This window comes from Sprattus sprattus (assembly GCF_963457725.1).
Source record: "Sprattus sprattus genome assembly, chromosome: 1".
NCBI classification, from domain to species: domain Eukaryota; kingdom Metazoa; phylum Chordata; class Actinopteri; order Clupeiformes; family Clupeidae; genus Sprattus; species Sprattus sprattus.
This window is the reverse complement of record NC_137920.1, coordinates 53,256,864-53,279,867: the sequence shown is the minus strand read 5'-3', so window position 1 is coordinate 53,279,867 and position 23,004 is coordinate 53,256,864. Positions and strand designations below refer to the sequence as shown.

General features: G+C 40.7%; 3 protein-coding genes across 5 annotated transcripts; all 3 read right to left on the bottom strand.

Annotated features, from left to right (window-relative positions):
- Nucleotides 1-1,606: 1,606 nt before the first annotated feature.
- LOC308360035 (adapter molecule crk-like) lies at nucleotides 1,607-5,156 on the bottom strand. Its single transcript, XM_080831776.1, has 3 exons — nucleotides 4,737-5,156; nucleotides 2,715-3,286; nucleotides 1,607-2,050 (listed from the first exon to the last, which is right to left on the bottom strand). The coding sequence occupies exons 1-3, from the start codon at nucleotides 4,954-4,956 to the stop codon at nucleotides 1,916-1,918; spliced, it is 927 nt and encodes a 308-aa protein (XP_080687902.1). The 5' UTR covers nucleotides 4,957-5,156; the 3' UTR covers nucleotides 1,607-1,915.
- A 3,129-nt stretch (nucleotides 5,157-8,285) lies between these two features.
- Nucleotides 8,286-18,490, bottom strand: LOC308361260 (polymerase delta-interacting protein 2-like). Of its 3 annotated transcripts, none has more exons than XM_080833552.1 (11): nucleotides 18,292-18,490; nucleotides 16,783-16,858; nucleotides 16,425-16,522; nucleotides 16,100-16,199; nucleotides 15,930-16,005; nucleotides 15,536-15,643; nucleotides 15,146-15,282; nucleotides 14,568-14,594; nucleotides 14,021-14,146; nucleotides 13,550-13,629; nucleotides 8,286-8,466 (listed from the first exon to the last, which is right to left on the bottom strand). In XM_080833552.1, the coding sequence occupies exons 1-11, from the start codon at nucleotides 18,468-18,470 to the stop codon at nucleotides 8,346-8,348; spliced, it is 1,128 nt and encodes a 375-aa protein (XP_080689678.1). In that variant the 5' UTR covers nucleotides 18,471-18,490; the 3' UTR covers nucleotides 8,286-8,345. The 3 variants fall into 3 exon arrangements, with proteins under 3 accessions (XP_080689678.1, XP_080689679.1, XP_080689677.1); XM_080833553.1 differs by lacking the exon at nucleotides 8,286-8,466 and adding an exon at nucleotides 9,281-10,621; XM_080833551.1 differs by lacking the exon at nucleotides 8,286-8,466 and adding an exon at nucleotides 11,006-12,710.
- A 2,117-nt stretch (nucleotides 18,491-20,607) lies between these two features.
- sebox (SEBOX homeobox) lies at nucleotides 20,608-22,264 on the bottom strand (the record flags this gene model as incomplete). Its single annotated transcript, XM_080844943.1, has 2 exons — nucleotides 21,434-22,264; nucleotides 20,608-21,234 (listed from the first exon to the last, which is right to left on the bottom strand). Exons 1-2 carry the CDS (start codon nucleotides 21,611-21,613, stop codon nucleotides 20,608-20,610), a joined length of 807 nt encoding a protein of 268 aa, XP_080701069.1. The 5' UTR covers nucleotides 21,614-22,264.
- Between the last annotated feature and the right edge of the window lie 740 nt (nucleotides 22,265-23,004).

Below are 23,004 nucleotides of genomic sequence, written 5' to 3'. Positions count from 1 at the left end.
GGGGCCTTACACATTAACTTCATGGGAAGGGGGAGGGGGGTATGATCATGTCTGACACTTTGTTCTTTTATATTAAATTTGGTAAGGCATGTTAAAAAGGACTGTGGCTGTGACAGTGAGTAAACTATGAATTCGCCTATTGAGATTACCAATCACGAGTACGAGTGAGTTCCATATCCACAATATTCACAACTAAGAAATGAGGCAGAGGACACAACCAGAATACCTCTTTTACCCAATAAAAAAACTCAACTATGTTTGCCCATAATGTGATTTAAAATCAGGTATCCCTTTTCCTAATGAAGAAAAACCTTTTGTTACCTTGAAAAAAATACAACCAGACTAAACGAGCTCTTAGCAAGTGGAACTTGGCACACGCCCCTGGACAGGAAAGCTTGATCTCATTGAGTGTTAGATATACACATAGGCACGCACGCACACACACACACACAATATATATATGACTCAAATGTGTCAACTCTCCTAATTTGTTACATAGCACCCTCCCTCTTCTAGTAAGTATTGCATAATTTGTCGTCAGACCCTGGTTGTCACCTTTAATCTCTAGCAGACTCCTCTGTGGAGAGAGCAGACCTGAGGGACAGTCCAGGGACAGCAGCTGTTAGTGTCTGTCTCACATGTCACACAAAACCCCTCAGAACACACTGGACCTGACACTGACTCAGAAGCACTGAGGGCAAACAGGCCTTCAGGGGGAGAAAGTTTACCCCAAGAGTGTCCAAACAAACAAACAAAAATAACCGTGAAAAAATAATAATAATAAAAATTATACTCTCATAAGAATTAAGTGTTTGCATTACTGGGGAGTTAGAGACGCGAAATGTCACTTAATGTACATGAACATCACAGACGGTTTGCACATCTAGCTCTATGACAAACACTGACAGAGGCGTTTGTGTCTGGCACAGGAGAAATATGGAAACCTAAAAAACAAGGCATTAAAGTGATGAAAAGGGAATGGGGATGAGAGAAAGAAATATAAAAGCTTATATACTAACGAAGAAGGGAAGTAAAAAAACAATGTTCTTTAGTCATGGTTTGGCCACATGCCACTTGCTGTCAGTGTCTACAACAGATCATGATTAACTGACTGTCCTCAGTGACCCAGAATAGCTTTGCTTTCAAGGGGAACTGTCATTACGGACAGTATTCTCAAACAGGTTCTCTGATATATTCGTTCCGAACTAATCATACAATTGGCATTTGGTCATAATAAATGTAGGAAAAACCATGATAACACATAACTAATGAAAACGTTAACATACTGTTTAGAAAGTAATGCTATGTACTATACATATATATATTGTAATCTCATAATATTTTCCATCTTTTCAGTACAAAAAAAAAACATTGAACATCAGGCAGACTGTAGTGTTTGGACCTTAGACCATAGAATCTTATTGTGCAGTGAAAGGTATTGCGGTCTCTCTCCACCTGAAAGCAAGCAAATACGCCATAGTCCCTTCTCCCCTGCCTCCGCTGATTCTACAGCAAATTACTTGAAAATAAAGTCTATATGCATGTATGCTGTATAATATCTTCATCAAAAGTGGGATGTTGGCAAAAGGGGGGGGGGGGGGGGGGGTCATGTTAGCTATTACAAGAGCTCATATGTTGTGATGGGGGGGTGGGGGGTGGTGGGGGGGCTTTGGCTGCTGAATACTGTAGTGGTGAGAGGAGCCAGAGGGTGTGTCTTCATGCTATCTGTACTCACAACTGGGCCAGGGAGGAGAGGGGAAGAGAGGGGCAGGGTTGGGGAAGAGAGGGGCAGGGTTGGGGAAGAGAGGGGCAGGGATGGGGAGGATGTGGGTCAGACATTCATACAGTGCAGCAGGGTCCTGCAGGAAGTGAGTGTATGGGAAGGCATGTGCGTGTCTGAAAGAGTGGCGACCTCTCAGCTCTCATCCTCTGGATGCTGCTGGTCTAGAAGGCGGACATGGGTGAAGGGAAAATGGCCTTTCTTGCCCTTGCACTCGCCCTCCCATTGGCCGTTCACATTGATCTTGGTGACTTTCACCATGTCCCCCATCTGCAAAACAGACACACACATAAAGGTTAAATAAGCACGTAGAAACTACACAAGCAAGAACTGATAAGCAGGATTTTTTTCGGCAGTCAGTTTTTTGTTTTAACTATGCAAACCAACAAGGTGCATTACACCATCAAAGAGTGAAAGCAAAGGACTACAAATAATGTAGAATTTTCTTGTAGGCTTACATCTTTCATTGTAGCTCATCATGATAAAATATATAATTTGTGTTTAGTGTTTAAGTTCTTTGTGCCGCAAAGCAGTAGGCTAGGAGTGCAACATTAGCCAAGAGAAAAACTCCAAGGTCATTATAATTAATTGCATAAAATGTAAGACAGGTTGAAAGTTGAGGAGACTATATCGGGGAAGCAAAAAGTCTGTTTTGCCCTAACTGTTGTCTCTACCTTAAGCAGACAGATTCACAGACATGTCGTCCCAGGAAGCTGCAGTGACACGTGGAGTGTTAGTGATAAAATGGATGTTTAAAAAAAAAAAAAAAATATCTATATTATCCAGCTACTTTTACAGAATAGCTTCTTAGCATTTATGCCAGATGACCTTTTAGTGACCTCACACTCAAGCCAACAGTAAATTACTGATCCCAATTCATGTGCACGTTTACAGGAACAAGAGTGTGTATGTTTGATACAAATTCACCACCTACCTCTAAAGCAAGAGCTGTTTTGTCATAAGCATTTGGGACTCTCTTCTGTATTACCCTGGCATATACTGGTCCATTCTGGAGGTTGGGCAAAGGTGTGTTCACCACAGGCTGAGCGTAGTCTATCTGTGTGGGTGCCGCTCCACCAGAACCGTCGGATGCCCCAGGTGTTCCGGGCACTGAAGGCGTGGTTTGGCCTGCACCAGTTGGTGAGGCGGGACGGTACCGCTCCACATAGGGAACCGGGATCATACCCTGTCGACCATCCAGATTGGCCGCGCTCCACCACTGCTCCTCCGGCTTCTCGATAACCCGGAGCATCTCCCCCTTCCGGAAAGGCAGGTCCTCCTCATCGTTGCCAGGGAAGTCGAAAAGGGCGCGCACATATTCCACCTCATCTGGCCTCTGAGGCGAGCCGCCGGCAGCAGCGGCGCTCACAAACCCGGCATGCTTAGCTTTGCTGGTGGGCTCAATCAAAGTGGTGGTGTCCAGATAGTGGATCTTGTAGAACTCTAAAAGGGCCGGGATACCATCAAACTCCTGGTCTCCAATACGATACCGTGGAGGAGATTGGTCTGGATGGGGGGAGAACAGAAAATCATAATGGCAAATATGGTTCAACTATACATTCAGCATAACAACATGCCCCATTCTGTACAATAAATGCTAGGCAAGTGAGACACTAATTATGATATGATCCACAATATGGAATGCTGCAAACCCCCTGATAAGCATCAACACTGCACAAGAAGAGCCCACCATCCAAGCATTTACTTGAGTTTACAAGAGTAACAAGCCAGAGGCAGGATCACAGGCATTCCACAAACACCACATTGAATAGTCATTCTGCCATTGTGACATGCAGGTCATTTATTCACAGCGTGCAAACAGAACTCCTTTTCCGACGGAAATAACTGCTCACTCGTAGAGGAGAACACTCAGCTCAGCTACACACACCCTACAAACACAACCTTTGCCGCGATATGACCAGTTCAATTGTTATTCGGTATCTTATGTTTAGTGGGCTAAGAGGATGAATGATTGAGACATAGGTGATCTGGTGACGTTTAACTATTCCTCTGCATTGTGTTCTATTCTTGCTATTTACATCATGTCTGACAGATATATGACAAAGCAACAGTAATATTAGCACAAATAGATAAGACCATGGAGGATTTTAGCTGCTGTGAACCTCTAAACACCCATACCCCATCCAGTGCTCATATTATGCTATTAAACTCCTGTGCTAAATAAACATACTCTTAACGTTGTCTGTCGACAGATGATGTAGAAGTTACCCAAATATTAAACATTGAACCTTGCCGCTAAATATGCTCAAAACTAGCTTACTGGGTTAGGTAACGTTATCTAGCTAGGATTGGCTAAAATGGTACAGATGATCCAAATTAAGTGTATAGGTAATAACACATCTGCAGCTATGTGCAAACATTAACTTGTAAGTTCATGCTTTACGTTTGACTACATGTAAGTGAACCAGATATCAAGCTTGACAGTCAAAAGCTTGATATCTGGTTCATTTTATTGCCTGTCCAGGCTAGCCAAGTAATCTTGAACCAACAAAAAAGTTGAGAATCTAAACAGCTTTCAGTCTTACATTTTACCACCGCAGCTGCAACATTAATGGTTACTGATCATTTGGGTAAACGTTACATTATCTCTGGTCTATCCAACCAATACTGATGTTAACCAATTTCATAAATAACATTAAAGCCACTCTAATGTTAAGGTTCTCCCTGAGTCAGGTCAGGCTACTTATGCTACATAAAGATGACCGAAAAAGTAAGATAACATTGCTATAGCTGGAGCTGAATAGCTAGCCTTTGCGATGTCACAATGCAAATTTGTTCAGAAACAGCTGGCGTTAACACCTAGCTAGTTAGCAAGCTAGGTCCCTTCAGTTAGCAAACACGGTAGTATGGGCGTTTCAGGCTTAGGCATAAATTCACTTTTTCTACCTAACCATCAATGAAATATGTAAGGCCCATGTAACACTATTTGACTTACTTGATCCAGATTGCCGGTTGTTGCTGATGCTATTGATTATGTAATGAGATACTTTGGAATTCTCTGAAACGGAAAGTACATAGTCGCCGGGGCACGTAATTGAGTCTCTGACAAGAAACACTCCATGTCGTTGTCCCTGCAGAAGTGAAACTGTCTCTTGACGAATGAGCCTTCCCCAGTACCAGCTGTTACGGTCTTCGGCGTCAAAATTCCCGGCCATGGTTACAACTCCACGCCGAAACCGCAAGGCCTCCCCAAGCCTCTCCCAGTTGGTGACCAAATTCAACTCATGCAAAAACTTTGACTCTCAAGTCCAGACAACGCACTTCAGGGAGAAAATACATTACCCGCACTCCTCAAGAATACGTTGCTGAACACAGTTTGCGAGATTTTCACAAAAAGTTTGTTAAAAAAAACTTTTGAAAACCTTTTAGTGTTCATGTAGTGCTCGCACAATTCTTGAGTAACACATCCGGTGTGCCGCAAACACATCCCACAAAACAACTGGAATGGCGAACGTTGGGACAAGGATTGACTTTATCCACCGGATGTGGTGCAGGAAAGTTGATAGCAGAAAGGAAACCCAGCCATATTGGAAAGGTCACAATATAGATAACTAACTTAGTAAATTGTAATGTAGATTTTTTTTAAGCTACTATACAACTGACCGCGATTTAAAAAATATTGTGAATAATAAAAACACTGGACTCTGTTCTGGGGGTGCTGAACCAAATTGTTGCAGTTGTATCCAGCCTTGGTCATCTCATCCGATACCCATCTGCGCCATGCATTTCTTAACCGTTGTCTCTTTTTGCGTTGCGGATTATATCGAAAGGCCTGTCGTGTGATGTTATGTCTTTTCATGATGTATGCCCAATTCAAAACATACCTCCAATTCAGGTCCACTTCTGTTAATGAATCTGCGTAACAAGAGGGCTGTCAAAGGTCCTGGTTGCTGATGTGTTTGTTTTCTGCCTGATGAGATGGTTGTACCAGGTTTCAGCTCCATTGGAGAGAACTGCTTTCACGTTGGAGTTGATCTTCAACCTTCTGGATTACTCCCAAGCATTCCTCACCTTCTTTAGTGGTTTGAAGCCCGGTCTGGCTTGTCTATCCTAACTTTGATTGTCCTCTTCAGTGCCACCTGTTGTACCCACAATGCTTGCTAGATAGGTGGATTCTGTCAAATGTTTTAGTTCTCCATCATCTTTTGGTTCTCCATCCCCTGCAGTGTTAATGCCTTGATGTTAATCTGCATTACCTTGGTCTTCTTCCTGTTGATTTTTAGGCCTATTATTGTAGATTCCATATTATCTTATTCCATGGTGCATCATAATCTTCCATAGTGATTCTCTGTCAAAGGAGTGTTGCAATTTGATCAACTAAAGATCTGCCCTTCCTAAAACCTTCTTGAAGCAGATTGTCCACTGTTGTTTTGATACGCTCCAAAAGCAATGAAGCCCTTTCCATTTTTCTGGAATGACCTCCTCCCTCACGACCAATACTGAAGTACTGGTGTCCTATGTTTAGGAGCAGTATCTTAACCTGAATATTCATATAAATTCCCATGACATGGACTCAACTATGAGGGTCGGCAATTCATGAAAATAAAATTACTAATTGACTAAAATTGAAAATGTTTGATAAGAAATTATACATTCTTGACATTCTCAAAAATATATATACTCGACTCACTTTTTTGGTTGATTTTTTTTATGGTACAGGGGTTTATCTTCATTCATTTACTAATGATCTCACCAATATATGGACAACACTTACCCTATCAAGGAGAAGAATTGTGTGGTCATACATTTGGACATCTTCAATGACATCAGGGTTTTTCTAATTAAAATGAACGACTTCCTCTAGTAGACTGATGTATTTGGTTATCATTGTTTATGTCAACCTAATCTTATTAAGTTAAGGGAATGTCTGCAGCAATGTATTCTTGGAGTGAAAAAAAAAACCGACATACTGAATCATCAATCTCAGCTGAACTAATACCTTGCTGCACTGCAACTATTCTTGCAATGGCCAGTTGAAGGTTAGAAAATGAGAAAGTCCACAGCCTGCTGTACATGAGGCAACAGTACGTCTCTAACATTCCATTCTGCTGACTCACTGGGACCAGTAGTGCAGAATGACTGGAATGTAAAAAGGCTCTTTGATGCACAGAACAGGGAGGGAAAGTTCCAGAACATGCAGGACCTCAACCTTCACATGCCTACAGGCATAAAGCAAAAAAGGGAAACATACAGAGTAGAAAGCCTCAGTTATATGAAGCAAACATACTGTATGAATGGGAAATTGTAATGCTCAAAGATGGTAGTAGGTAATGTCTCCAGTGACTCTCTCCCAAGCAGCCCTTCAGTGTCCAGTGATTTTTTTCATAGCCATCACTGTCTCACCTCATCCTATAATGTACATCACTTGAAATGATCTTGGTTCCTCACCAGTCACCTTGCCACACCCCATTTTTTTTTTTTCGTTTTCTTTTTGTCACAACCGGTGTCAACTTTGCAGAGAACAAGCCTAATGTAATGTTTTAACTCTGTAAAATCTCTTTGCTGCCCTATAAGTTTACATCAATTTGGGTGCTGTACAAGCATTGTGTCCATAAGATGCATCACTATTTCTTGATCACAAGGGCAGTTTTGTAATGCTGACACACGATACACACGTAAAGGTGTGTGTAAAGGGCGGATTGGAGGGGGGGTACTCCCATGGGTGCCATCCTGCCAAAATGTATCGAATTGGCCTTATTTGCAAACCAAGCCGTCGCCAATATGTTGTCATAGAAAGCCCCCCACGTAGCTAGTCAGCCCAGTGATGACAGCAGATTTGAGTCACTAGTAGGCGATGGCTTCAATAAGTAAAGTTAGATATGAGATAAATGTGAATTCCAGATCTGTATGGTATAATTAAGATTGCCGCTACGCTAGTGTTTGACAACGTTTTCATCCTTCTTTTACTAACATTTTATCCCCACTCTTTTTGGGTGGACGATATCATCTACTTAGACTTCACCAATTCACATAAAAGTTGGTATGGTTGTAGATCCACAAAGCTGATATGAATATACCGTTTGTGTCCCTAGGTGTGTCTTTCTATGTTAACAAAATGACCGCGGCAGGCTAATGTGACACTGATAGAATAAGGCCCATAGGGTTAAAGCATTTTACAATGCACAATGCAAATTACCTGGTAGTGTCTTAATCAACATATGTTTTCCAATCATATGATCCGGCCTGACTATAAATCACATCTAGAATGACAAAAATCTAAAATGTTTTCACTTTGTGGTTAAAATATGTCAGTTTATCATCTAGCAAGTTTAAATTGTTGTTTTGGGCTAAATACCTGTGACCAACTGATAAAAAACCAGCATACCAAAGTCAGTGAATTTCCAGATTCTTTCCTTGTTCCTATCTGAAATGGAATGTGCACAGTGACTTCAAAACTAGTACAGAAAGTTAACTTAATTTCCAACTGAGAGGTTTTAATGTTGAGACCTTGAGGAATTTAACAGATATGGGACAGTGCATCCTGGTGAAGCTGGATTTGTTGGGAGATCCTGCTGTTCTTGTTTTGAAACGATGATGATCACTTCTACTCTACCAGCTTAACCCAGCAGGGGGGCTGTTTGTTATCCTTGTTGCTCTCCAAGGAGAAAGGGGGGACACGGACGTCAACATGGGCCCCACTAGGCCTCTCAACGCGGAATTCTCCCCTGCACAAACAACCACATTATAAACAGGCAGTACATACTCTCTCACAGACACAAGCTAACTTAAACACATAGAGCCAATCTACTGACAATGAATGGGTTTGTGTATCAAATTGATAACCTGAATTTTGTCATATATTTTATTATGGATTTAACAGAATTTACATTAGAGGGGGATGTGGCACTGCCTTCGTGTCCAAATGAAGGGGTTCAATTCTTCTGAGGGGGCACAGACAATGATATGCACAGCCCTGTAGACATGGTGCTCCCTCACCAGACACAAGACCCATTTCAGTTACATGAAAAAGGTCAAAGGTACCATGGGGAGGTATAGAGACAGTTTGAAGGAGGCTTGCTATTACATTTTTCTTAACGGGTAGACTGGTGCAAACGAACAAAACATTTGATCTAAATCTATTTGTGCCGCTCTACACAGGCACCACACAGCTTCACCTGAAGGCTTTTCTATGCCCCCTCACTGGGTTGTTACAGGCAGCATGTGAGTATAGATTATGTGGTGTGAAAGCAGGTTGCAACATATTTAACTTGTCAGCTGTACTTCTGCATTTTGTGCTCTGCATTATGCAATATTTATGCTTTGAATGCAAATATGTATTCCTAAAACTAAGTTTTACCAAAACACATATTTTCCAATTTTTACATAAAATAGAGTAACAACAAAACTCTGACACTTATGCTATGAGAAAATCCAAATTTATTGTTGAGAGGAGACTTGTGGCAGTTAATAGTAACAATGTTACATTTTGTTCTGTTTCTTTTTTCTGGTTTTACAAGATTCTACCTTAATTCACTCCAACACACTCTTTTCACATTCAAACAGGATTTCACTTCACTCTTTAGCAAATGACATACTGAGATTGCCCCCTTTCTCACGGAGACAGAACTGTCCCTTTGAAAATGCATCTCAAGTTGAGACCTAAATCTGAAGCAGGGGTTAATTCTCTTTTCCATATTTAGATTTTCCAATAATACACCATGCTTCACAGGTATACAGTGCATTGCAAGGACACTTCAGGTCTTTGAATTTGTTTAGACTGCCTTTCAAATCCTCAGTCCTGTTGCTGTGTTATTAGTCTTTCCCTTCTGTATCAGTCGTATGGCCGTGGGTTTTTTCTGCCTCTTATGCCACTAAAGTAATGCAGCACAAGCTGACATTTGCTGCTTGTGGAACGTCCCACCAGTAGATACAACAAATATCCATTTGACTTACTCTGACATGATATGCCATAATGTAGGTCTTACTTTTAGAAACTGTAGCCTTCAGTGGAATAAACGCCAATCACTATCCACTCTACTACATGATAAGACAACACTGTCCTCTAGTGTACAAATTTGCAATGCATTTTTCTACAATTTCAGTAATAGATTCAGGCAAACATGCATTGTACGTTACATCTCCAGATAATTTCACAATAAGGTAAATGTGCCCAGAAAGCAATTGGTGTGTATATAAGAACAAGTTGTGTGGTCACAGCTTTGTATTTGAGGTAGTAAAAATGGCTTATCATGAAAAGGTCCACTTGCCAGTGATGGTGTGCACTATAAGATGTCCCTGATGTTTTTTTTATAAATCTGCTTAATTGACCTGTTTTATTTTTAAATATTGTTCAGCACCTGGTATGGGTCAGGGTGAGACTGAGGTAATACAGTGAGAGGAGAGAACGAAGTCCATCATTCAAACGGAGTAAAAATCTCTAAAACGAGTCTGTAAGACATAACATGATAAAAGTGCACAAGGGACTAGAATTAGAATGTAGCCCTTATTTACACAAAATGTACGAAGACAACATAAAGTGTCTGAAACACAGCTTGGCCAAAGGCAGTTTAACACGTTTCGCTTGATCAAACCAAGCTTGAACCATTGTGTGGTCTCAACAAGATTTAAAAAATCTCAGAAGTCTTAAAAGACATTTCGCACACTCTCGCCAAGTCTGGTGAGAAGGACACAGCTAACTTGCTCATGAGCAGACTGAGCACGTGGGTGTGCATAACAGAAAAAGAAAAGAAGACCGAAGGGGTGAAACTTCAGAAGAGGAAGGAGTAGGGGTTGTCGCCGTGCCCGTGGCTGTCCAGGGAGAAGGAGGGGATGGCTACGTCAAACATCTCCCCGTTGGCCCTCTGGAAGGAAAACGTGCCCCTATGAAAGGTGGACACAGTGGTCAGTGATCATCCCCACAGATGCATTCAAGGTCAAGACGGAGAGAAACGCCATCCACAAAACTAGCTTTGCCTTTTAAAGACATTTCAGAAACTGCTGCACCTGCAGGCGTGGCACAGGTCAAGGACTGCCAATGGCATTGTGGAGGAGGGTTACAATATAACCTGACTCTGACCTGCTCTTGTGAACCTGACATTTACTCTTAATGGACATGGAATGGGTGTGCTCTTCCAGTGTTTGTTTTAACTTGAGGGTATTCAATAAACTGCCAGTGTATACTGTGTTTCTTGTGCAAACTGAAAAAGGAACTTGGCTTTTTTTATCAAGTGAACTCTTGGAGAAAATGACACCGTAGCTCAAGTACACAATCTTCTATTCAATTTATTACATTATTCTCAAAGTTTAAGAGCCTTACAGAGATTGCTGCCAGACACATTCAGCATCACTTGAATTTCCCTATCTCATACAACAATCAAACAAACAAAAAGAAGAAAAAAATTAAATAAAAATAATCAAAATCAAAGAGAAGTGTAAGCCCCAATCCACGGCAGCAGCAACACATCGTTAGGGGTTGTCACTCTTCCAAGATCAATCATATTATGTATATTTTACCATAAATATCATAACACACTTAAATTACAAAATGTACACGGAGGACCTCTAGGAGAGGTCTCGGGTGGCATATTTCCTCAATAGGCTGACAGAGTGCTACAGAAAGCAAAGGATGTTAAAACTATTAAACAACTGATTGTGTGATATCCCAGTGAACAAAAACAGTACAGGGGAGCAGCATCTGTTTAGCTTTCACGTCCAGAAAGTGTTCAAGCTGGATTCAGCACATTAACATCACTGCCTAGCGTCTTCATTAAAATCCTCATCTGGAGTAATTCTTGTAGCAGCTTCAACTCTATGTGGCAACACTTCCTAATACCAGGATCAAAGGCTTTTATAGGGGGAATCATCGTATAACTTAAATATCTCCAACAAAGATATTATAAACCTGCACTGAAAGAAATGCATCGGATTCTGACAAATGGCACCAGATATTTGCACAGCTTCGTCTGTGCTTATTCCAACCAAATTGCCTCCAACCAGCACTTTTCCAATGCAATGTCCATCACTATGTAGTCTCTTCCTGGAGGCCATTCGCCATCCACACATACACTTCACAGTAAAAATTTCACTTCACAATTGCAACACAAAGTCCCTTACATTCAGTTATGGATATGTGTGGATAAGATGTCCTGTGGCTCAATATGGGTTAAAAAAGGTAGAGGACATCACAGTCATGATGTCTGATTACAGTCTCGATTATAAATAATTTTGGTTAGCTTCCACATCATCTTAGTGAAAGGTTAAATTAATAAGCAACTGGTAAAAGTCCTAGGTGATGAACTAAAGAGAGAGAAGATGAACAACTGGGAGTGGAAAAACGATTTCTAGATTACTTTGTAATTACATAGAATAATTATAGATAAATTCGTTTACTGCATGAACAGAAATGCTGTTACACCAAAATACATGAAAGACTCAGCATGATGTATTAAGATAATACATGTTATGAACTGCCTAATATACATAATCATATAATACTGTGGATAGATGCTGAAGTATGCTAACAACAGTTTTATTTCATAAATAGCTTTCCTATCAACTGAGACATGCATGTCTCAAACATAACTTTGTAAGTGCATCTTCAAGTTCGCCGGTCTGAAACTACACGTATCTTTATGGCTCAGAATCTAGCTTATAAACCTTGGGAAGCTCAATAGGTCAGATTGGTTTTAAAGAGCAGGTATGGCAGAAAGAACACAGGGAGTTAAAAAATAAGACCAGGACTGAGGGGAGACTGAGGAGAAGCTGGAGGGTGTATGGGGAGTTGGAACTGGTGAGTGGGGGGTGGGGGGGTTGGAGGTACAGGGCTGCTCAGGTCGGCCCCTAGGCCAGTGAGGTGAAGGGCCCAGGCAGGAAGCCGTTGGGAGTATCGTCTTTCTTGCTTTCGAGCGAGAAGGGCGGGATGCGCACGTCGAAGAAGGTGCCATTGGGCCTCTCAAGCCGGTAGGAGCCCCTGCAGGGGCGACATACAGAAGACGCGCCGTCAGATACTCAGCAGCCGGCCAGCCGCCTGTCACTGCCGTGTACTACTGTACTCTCTTACACAGGTCAAAACTACACACAGGAACGTCACTCCAATGCATTATTCAAACCACCGTTTGGTAAAATTAACACACAACCAGTCTCCAAGTTAAGACATAACATCCTCTACCCATGAAAAATACCAACTGTAAAGCATATACGAGTCCCGATCATCTTTAAAAAAAATCTCCTCAGAAACTCAGTTCTACCCAACAGCAGTCGTGTGCCAGGAAAGATGTTGGCGGTTCCTTTCATTCAGGGTGACTTGCTCATCCTTAACTTATTCTGGAAGACGTTGTACAGTATGTACAATGGGAGGTGAATCTGACCATCAGGTTATTGACCGGATAGTGACTGGTTAAGGCTGGTATGTGATTTCAGTAATCGTTCATGGATTGAGGAAAAAACTAAAACAACTTATTGAATAACTGCCACACAGGGAATGACACTTCTCAAAACAATAAGACACAACATTCAATTACATTTTTTATGAACGCTACATTCCTTGCAAAAGTAGTAATTGTAAAAAAAAAATGATACATTTAAAATTATGTAAATCTGAGTGATTCAACCTGCAACCAGTAAATGTTTTTTATTTTGTTATGTTAAAATCTGATTACCAGTTATTTTGTTTAATTTAAATAAATGTATACATGTATATGTTTGAGTACATTTTGAACTAAGTTCAGGTAGAAGCCCTGCTTCTAGATGTTCTACGACACACTAAACAGAAATAAATCTGAAATCTATTCCGCCAGACATATAACTCACCACATATGTCCACTGGGTGCCTGGAGAGATACATGACTGCTGTACTGAAAGGCTGGCTGCTCTTTAGATAACACAGGCTCCTGCAAAAACAACAACATGGCATTACTAGACAGAACACACTTCAACATGACATTGCTACTATTACTAGACACTACATAGCATTACTAGACACTACATGGCATTACTTTTATTACTAGACACTACATGGCATTACTAGACTGAACACACTACATGTTTCATTCATTTACAGGGTTTTTAGAGCCAGCAATACTGGAGTCACTGCAAAGACATTAACCACACAAAACTATGGTAGAAATGAAGGGGAAATTATTATGTAATTATAATATATTATTATATTATAAATCGGTATATTAAATATATATCTGAATATAAGATTTACAAATTTAAGCAGCCATTTGTATGGGTTAGGGTAAGGGTTAGGGTTAGCCTAGTCGGAGGAAGGTCACTTACTCTCCCTACAACCCCTCTCCCTCTGACGGTCTCCAGGGTACCCGACAGGCTGAAGATCCTCCAGTGACGTTCTCTGAGCTGCACCACCTCGCTGCCCAGGTTCTCCAGGCGGATGCAGTAACGCCACTGCAACAGCCCACACACACACACACACACACACACACACACACACACACACACACACACACACACACACACACACACACACACACACACACACACACACACACACACACACACACACACACACACACACACACACACACACACACACACACACACACACACACACACACACACACACACACACACACACACACACACACACACACACACACACAAAATTCCATTTAGGCACAGAGATATGAACTAACAATTCTGTTGGATTTCAGAAGTCAATTGAAGTCTCTTGCAATAACAAAATTAGCTACGACATTGCACATACTAATTTACCAAATTATTTAGACATTTTACTTGTGGTCTACATGTTGAGAGAAAGGCATACAGTACAATACGTGGGACAGGAAGAAGACAAAAAAATACTTACCCAGTAAACATGAGATGTCTGTGCTTCCTGAAATAAATGGAACATGTTGTGAATTGCCATGTTGTTTTTCGTATCTAAACTGCACACACATGGCTATTCAATAAGTGAATAAGCCAATATCAACTACGTCATGTGATGGGTCAAACAGGGTCAAACATTCTTCATTGCGTCCTCATAAATACTAATCTGAATGGGAGGATTACCGTATTTTGACTGATATGTGACGGTGTCAAGTGGAATAAGATATCAAACCACTGGATAAAAACAATGGCTTGTGGACAGGGTAAAAAAACTGCTGCAGTGAAGAAAAAGCTTACACTTGATCATTTTCTTTCTCATTTCCCCAATGTTGTTTAAAGTATTTTCTGATGAATAGTAAATAATTCTGATTGCTTCTCACTGCACCTGACAACATAACCAAACATCATGATCAATTTCATCAATACGTGACTTTGAAAACATGTGACATAGTGTCCACTAGGACAGTTGATCCATTTTAGTGATAATGGAGGGGGATTCATGTTTTTCGTCTTTGGTGTAGGGATATCTGCTCGTGCCTGGCATACGAGCTGACCTACCCTCATGCCCATGTAGAAAGGGATGACGGTGACACGGATGTTCTCCGTGGTCTCGCGGTGCACGTCAGACAGCTCAAGCCAGGGGTGGTTCTTCTCCTGCCATGCCCGCAAAGTGTCTCTGGGAACGAAGGGGGGCACTGCCAGGAAGGACACAAAGAATACCCATTACAAACTGCACACTGTTTGTTTAATGCCACGCAGGGCTGTCAGTATTAGTTATATGACATACTTGCTCCCCTGGCAGCATACAAAAAAAAACACCACTGTTCAGCAGTACTTATATTTATGCTCTCCGAATAAAAAAAAAGTGAAATGTGAAACATTTTAGGTAAAATACACAAATATAAAATTCACCTTTGTTTTTGCTGTTTGCAGTCATATCTTGCCTACCTTTAGAGGAGTTGAACATCAGGAATCGCTCAAACAGCTCATGTTGAATGGGGACCTGATCGGTGGAGTTATAAGGAAGAATATCTTCATGACTGACATAATCTAGACCTGTGACAAAAGGACACACCGAAAACAAAAGAACGTTGGCAGATCACGACAGTAAAAAAGGATTTTCAAAATGCTAAAAAATACTGTTAAGATGTTAGTCAGTTCATAGCAAAAACATTACATTTAATAATTCATATTGTTGAAACAATCATTACATTATTATTATTTTTTATATTAAATCAAATAAATTGCATTTTACACAGTTTACCATACAGTCACACACTCACATGTTAAATAGTACAGTCATTAAGAAAAAATCAAAATACACCTTTAGAAAGAGTCGTACCTGGAATAGCATAAAGTGCCCGGCTATCATCATGATTGGCAAGAAACGTAACTGCCTCCGTCTGGGATCTCTGAGACTGCAAATTGAACACATGATGTGACAAGGTTAGCAAACCTGTAAAGATGGAGATGTTTGTGTGTATGCCTGTGAAACAGGGTAGGATAACTTACTATATGAGGACAGTCTCTAGTGTCTATCAACACTTGGTAGTATGTGTGGGTTTTCCCCTTCACTTCTTTAGCCCCATGGGCTCCCGGGGGCTCAGTCTTACTAGAGAAAACAGAGACAACAAAACCAAATTGAACTGCTACTGTAAAGACCGCAACATTCCTTTAAACATGATGTACAATTCCTCTTATTTATATGTGTGTTATAACAAAATAGATATTTAATAAAGGTATAGATACAGTACATGTCTGTGTGCATATAGTCCTATGTTGTACATAGGATGTGGGTAAAAGGTAGTCTCTCCGAAAGGAGCCGGGCAGTTGTCACCTTTCAGCGGCCTGTGGTGAGACATCGCGGTCATACAGGCGGGCATGCCAAGGAAAGAGCACTATCCCCCTATAGCCAAACACGCTGTGCAGAAACAGCTGAGAGGCAGAACATTTATATAATTTTCATGTGCGCAGACACCTAAAGATGCATCTCTCTCTCATTTAAACACACACACACACACACACACACACACACACACACTCACAAAGAAAGGCTCTTTCTTAGCTGACAACAATAGAGAGGGTGAAAAAAGCAAATACACTGCAACGATTCTATCAACAACCACATTAAACTACTCAGTGATTCAAATATTAGGAAGCACCATCAGCAAGCTTGCTTGTGATGAAAATCTCACCTGTCCAGTTTCATATTTTCCATGTTGCTTTGGTGCCTCAAATACTCCCACCGTCTCCAGCACCTTTCCTTCAGGCCTATTATTGACCAACACATTCAACAGAGCACAGACGACAAGACACACAAACATACCACACAAACAACAATCAAGAAGAACCCAGAGAGACACAAGCAAAACAAAGATGTTAGAGAAACATTTGTTGATCATGTAGCTCCCTTGACAACTGAACACCAATCCTTGCTCTGGCATGATCCAGGGAGAGGTCATATTAATAGAAAACTGGATTATAACATATTACATTCATTATCTCTAGGTCATCTGACTTAACCTAGGCTACAACCAGATTGTGTAATCTAATGTTGTTTTCCAAGAATATTCAAGAGCATAGCAAAAGATGGATCATCTTGTTCCTTATTTATTACCAGTTCCTACAGGAGCTTGGTGGTCGTGAGGGGGAGGATAAGGATTAAACGTGTTTACAGTAGAGGCAGCCCCATTTGTTGGTTGTCAATCAAAAACAACAAGCAAATATTGTTGAAACGTGATCAAACCACAACTATCATAAATGCTAAGAGGCATGCACTCTGGAGACTTCACACATGATCAGGAGATTCATATTGCAACTGTAAAGACATTCATATGGTAGACTGGCGTTAAAGTATGACAGGCATACATGACTACCTCGCACCTCCCCGAACACAGGTTATGTAAATGTACGAGTTGTTAGTTGACTGAGAAGGACTGTGTGTCTTGTCCAGCCTTGCGAGTTATGCCCAAGCCATGTGCCGCAAATGCTCAAATAGGGGGGCGTTGACTTGATCCAACTTTACCTACAACTGCCATGACATAACGACTTGGGCCTGGTTTTTGGTTAAAATATAACCGGTTGAAATAGTGTTGTAACAATGAACCAAAGTTAGCTTTCTGGAGAACTACACAAGATAGTAAGCTATCCACTACTGTTCGCTGTGTTTTACCCGGTCAAAACATTACAGCGAAAAGCCTGCCTAGCGTCGGAGCAGAAACACTAGCTATGCAACGTCAACGTTAGCTCGATAGTAAGTTCTCACTGATACATACGTGACTGTCTGGAATACAAAATACCGTTCACATTTGTGTGGGGAAACATTAACGACACACAGAAGATATAAATCGAACCTCTCCTATCCTGCCCCATGTAAATCATGGCGCAATCAGCGTTACAAAACAATCAGCTACTGGCTACAGCTATCTGGAAAGCTAGTGTTAGCCACACTAAACTAAAAACTAACACCAAGCAATCGACATTTAACGTAGTTGCTGAGAAACCAAAGAATGACAATACATTCATCATCGCATAAACCAATCGGTTTGATTGAATGATATTAAATATTTAGCTAACAATCAACACTATGTCCCCTGCTAACTGATGTTAGCTTGCAGAACACAAAGCCAACTATGCGTTGCAAGCAAGATGGGTACTTCGCTAGCATAGCAGACGTAAGCTGACATGTTAAACCAACTGCTCACCGTGATGACATGAACCGTTTTTGCTGTATGTCGAAAACGTTGCATGTTGAGCACAATAACCTACGTCTGTGCAGGTCGTGTTTACTGTTGAAGTCGACGTATAATACTCGATACGTGTGTTTTTTATTGATTTTACTAAACGTAGATAGCAGCCCTCGTCGTAGGACACAGGCTGCCATGTTTGGATTAGCTTCTTTCGTTGCGCGTTCGCGGATTCAACGCTTTGCCCAAGTCAAACGGCCTCGCTCGGGAATTCAATCTCTGAGGTCAATATCTGACTGTCTGAGGTCAGGTACAGCTTTTTGTGTTATGAGACGCATGGTAGGGTATATTGTAAGAAAATAAATTAAACGTAACACCAAACACTATACATTTTCATCAAAACCAATATTCCACAAGCCTATTTTCCCAGCTAATCTACAGACAAAAATACCTGTTCTAGTGAAATGTGGACCCTGAACACTACAAAGAAGAGATAATTACCCCTAAAATCAGAAGGTCCGTGTAGAGTAGGCTAGTGTATGTAGACTAATGGGGGGGAAAAAACAATTACAGGTATGACCTAAAGACACAAAAAGATACTCCCAATGGGCTTATCCAAAGGACCTAAAAACCTTTTAGGCCTACATAGTTTTTAAATAGTCCTTCTTGCAAAACACGTGTTTTTGCTTTAATACTGAATTTCTGTTTAAAATCATTGACAACTGATTGATATTAAACAACATGAATGGAAGTAGCCTACATTAACACGAGTGACTGAGTCATATAAAGTATGAACCACAGTTTAAAATGTTGTAATATTAGATCCTTGACCTGGAAATGAAGAGATTAGTTGACCTTAAAATTCTTTGGTTTCCATAGTCCAACAATGCCATGAAACCACTTGGAAAACACTCTTCTCGTCAGAATAGCAGTGTGGTTGTGGTATATGCTTTGTAACATATTTATTTTATTCTTATATTGTTGTTCATTTACAGTTTTCCTCCCAGGGCAGGGATATCTAAATGAACAGACTAAAAATGAATGAAGATATAAAGGTTAGAAAGATGGTTGACTAGTCAGAGACCCCCATATCTCACAGAGCGGACATAGGGCCTACCTCTTTCAGACCGCTGACCAGGGATTATTTGACCAATGTTCAACCCTTCTCCTTTTCTCAATTCAAACCAAGTCAGTCAACACGGGTAAATCCCAGGCCATGAATTCAGATAGGACCAGGGTCATCAGCCATGAGAGATAAAAATGGTCAGGGGGTTGTTAGCAGCTTGAGTTCTGCCATTTACATTGAAATCCACCCTTTCCCGACCCACCTCTTAAGGCGGTTCAAAAAGCCAAATCAGACAACATGGGTCGTCTGCTTCAAACACAAAATCACGATGGGTCTAACCCTGGTTGGTCCTCAGTTTGAAAGGTAACGAAAATCAGTAGATACAGATGTATTCAGTTTTCACAGATGTATGTAGAAAACACACAGGCCAAATCATGCACAAAATATATCTCACAGACTTTGGATTTAACACCCAGATTAGGGATTTTTTATTATTTATTTGAAGATGATTTGGCTTTAGAGATTATGATACAGAGATCAGTGTCCAGTGGGTCAGAGGAACTACAATATCTACAATTATATCTTCACAATAATAATCCAAGTCAAATTCAACATTTTGATACGTAATAATTCCAGATGGAATGTAAGACCTCTTTAAAATGATTGAATTGGAGCTTTACAATTAAAAAAAATATATATATTTTCATCATTAATTATGTAGGATATCCATCCACATTACATGTAGAAAATATTTATCTAGAATATCTAGAAAACAATTCCCCTGCTTTTACTGACTCTACTTTGTTATGCTTTTAAAAGGATCTTAACCAATATATCACATGAAACCTGAGGTTCTCAGAAGCTCTCATTGTCAATAGATGTACTGTATGTAAGAAGTATGTAAACGGCATGTGTTCAGTATATAATGTAGACTCTAAGAAAATGATACATAGAATTACATGATTTGAGATTTAATTATCCCCTGAACATGATATCTAGATGTAGTTAATGTCCAATAATGTATTCACTTACAGTAAATCTGAATAAATACCCCTGCCCATCCTCATAAGAAGGTGGAAAAGTAAATAGAGAGGACACAGTGCAATTACAATAACAAAGGAGTGTGGAAAAAGTCTAAAAAGTAAATTTTGTGAGAGACAGAGACACATAAACAATACACATATACAAAATGCACCATGAAATCACAGAGTTTACAGTCTGTTTAGTCTCGTTATCATGTTGAGTTCTCATAAATCCTTAACAACCACTTAGAAATCCACCAGGTTTGTCACCACTGCAGCACTGTAGATTATATCTGAGATATCCCCCAGGGATGTCTGTGGGTGTGCTGGGGTCTGGTGCTGCATTTTGCCTTGACTCTCCCAGTAAACTTGATGTGTCTGCATAGGGACCACCTGGTCCACAGACATGGTAACATGCCCGTCCAAGTAAGCACACTTTGGTGGTGATCGAAATGCTCGTGATGAGGTAAAGGCCTGGTTGAAATCGTTCCAATTTTTCATAAATAAGTGGTCCTGTTTCTCGGACAGGGTCCCTGGCTGCAGTGGTTGACTTGGTATCCATGGCAATGCTTCAGGCAGATCAGGGGAGATGGGTGGTAGAGGTTGGGTAGGCTGGGCAGGGATCTGGGACCAGGGACCCATGTTCTGTTTTGACCAGCCTGGTCTGACGTTCTGGTCTCGGAGTGAGGCACAGTGCTGTCCTGGTCTGCTCCACATTCCTGGTGTTTCAGAAGGTGTAACAGTGGAGTTGAGATGGGGATGCTCACTTGATGGTGGGAAAGAAAGTCTGGAGTCTCTGCCTGGACCATTTCTAACAGACTTACTCAGCCTTCCACTTTTAATACTTCGAGCACGCCTGTTTTGGAACCAGACCTGTGGAGAGAAGGAATGTGTGGTCCGTTATTCACTGAAAGCTTACTCCTCAGTAGAAGCTTACCGTCCTTTATCTTGGTTAACATCTAGAAACTGCCGTTTTAACTGCCCTATTTTTTACGGATTTCCTCAAATGACAGCATGAATAGATATATTTACCTAATAGCAATATTATATTACACAAAGATTTTTTTCAAACCTGAATTTTGCTCTCTGGAAGTAGAGTTATAGCAGCCAGTCTCTCGCGCAAAGTGATATCTGGGTAAGGTGTCGCCACAAATGCGCGCTCCAATTTGGATAATTGCGCACGGCTGAATATAGTTCGTTTGCGTTTCCTTTGGGCTTCGGGAGGTCCTTTTTCAGAAACAGGAGAGGACATCACTTGTTCCCTGAATCCATCTGTAAGATCACGTTATTTAAACAATTTTCCTTATTAGTAAAAAGTGATACCTGAATGCAGTCGTCTTTAACAGAACTTTTCATGCAAAAGAAGAATGATCATCAAGAATCATCAAGAGTAAACACATTTTTAAACATGAAAGTACTACAAGCCTTACCTGAGAACTGCAGACACTCCTGATTCAAATCAAACACCATGTCTTCGGTGCGTTTTTGAATGTATATACACGTTCGGTCAACAAACAACGCCATTACTACAGATTAAATACAGAGTAATTGAGCTGGCGACGTCCACGAGTTCCTCACTGAATTTGTGCGAATTGGAAAACACGTTCTTTGCTGTAAGAGACCACTGCTGAAATGTTGTGACGCGTGAGGCCACCCTCCTGTTTTATTCACGCGCGTTTTCTCCACCCCACTCGGCCATTCTACCAAGGTGTTACCATCATTGTCACTGAGGCTTAAGGTGTCTGAACCATTCCGCTGATCTTGATGTATGACAGACTGACGAATAACCTGTCGCCTTTGATCCCCTCCCTACGCTCCTCGTCATCACCCTTCCAAAAGTCTTGGAACATCCAGGGCGGAAATGTTTGTTGTCTGTCTTGTTTATCACATAGTTGGATCACACCGTCGGTGACTGCAAACTCTTCATTTTAAACCCATATTCACATTTAGAATATGCTCAAAGGGGATATATTATATAGGCTACACGTTTTGTCATTCATGGGTCAAGGACCCTGGCGAGCCGATGGATAAGAATACAAAGGATGTCTTTATAACTTCTTACTTCATCTCAGCAACACAATACGGCAAATAAATAATTAAACAAACAAACAAACAAATAAATAAATGCTGAATGGATGGCATGCGGAAAATCCTCCTCTCATCTTTCATTCTGATATTCTAATATCCAGGGCAAAATGTTATCTCAGGGATGATATTGCTTCAAGGGATTAAAAACGGTGAACAACAGTGCCTCCAAATCAACATCATTTCAACCCGAGATTAGTTTAGTAATCTGTGTGCTCGTGAACTTTATCGCCGTTCAATTTATTCAGATGAATAACGCTTAACGTTGTGATAGCCAATATTAGCAATGTTTTCAGAACTTCCGTCTCTGCAATTCTGCCTATCGTACATCATAGCCTACAATCTTTAAAAAAAAAAAAAAGGTTATATTAATAACTTCGACATTATAACTTAAATGTATTTTTGAAAGATATGTTAAACTGTCTCCGAAGAACGCAAAGGGCGTGGCTTGGATGCGATTTATGGATGTTTTCCGGACAAACTGACTGATGTCTGAGTTCATTTCCTCGCTTGATGGCTGTAGAATACACAAACTCCCTACCTGGTGGTGTCATTACT

What these genes read in the sequence shown, in the direction of transcription:
- LOC308361260 (XM_080833551.1), bottom strand. Translation starts at nt 18,470, where the DNA reads ATGGCAGCCTGTGTCCTACGACGAGGGCTGCTATCTACGTTTAGTAAA. An exon ending in GAAAATATGAAACTGGACAG is followed by an intron (nt 16,523 to 16,782) that starts GTGAGATTTTCA and finishes TCTGCCTCTCAG; the next exon opens with CTGTTTCTGCACAGCGTGTT. An exon ending in GGCACTTTATGCTATTCCAG is followed by an intron (nt 15,644 to 15,929) that starts GTACGACTCTTT and finishes CTTTTGTCACAG; the next exon opens with GTCTAGATTATGTCAGTCAT.
- LOC308360035 (XM_080831776.1), bottom strand. Translation starts at nt 4,956, where the DNA reads ATGGCCGGGAATTTTGACGCCGAAGACCGTAACAGCTGGTACTGGGGA. An exon ending in CAACCGGCAATCTGGATCAA is followed by an intron (nt 3,287 to 4,736) that starts GTAAGTCAAATA and finishes CCCCCCATCCAG; the next exon opens with ACCAATCTCCTCCACGGTAT. An exon ending in AAACAGCTCTTGCTTTAGAG is followed by an intron (nt 2,051 to 2,714) that starts GTAGGTGGTGAA and finishes TCTGTTTTGCAG; the next exon opens with ATGGGGGACATGGTGAAAGT.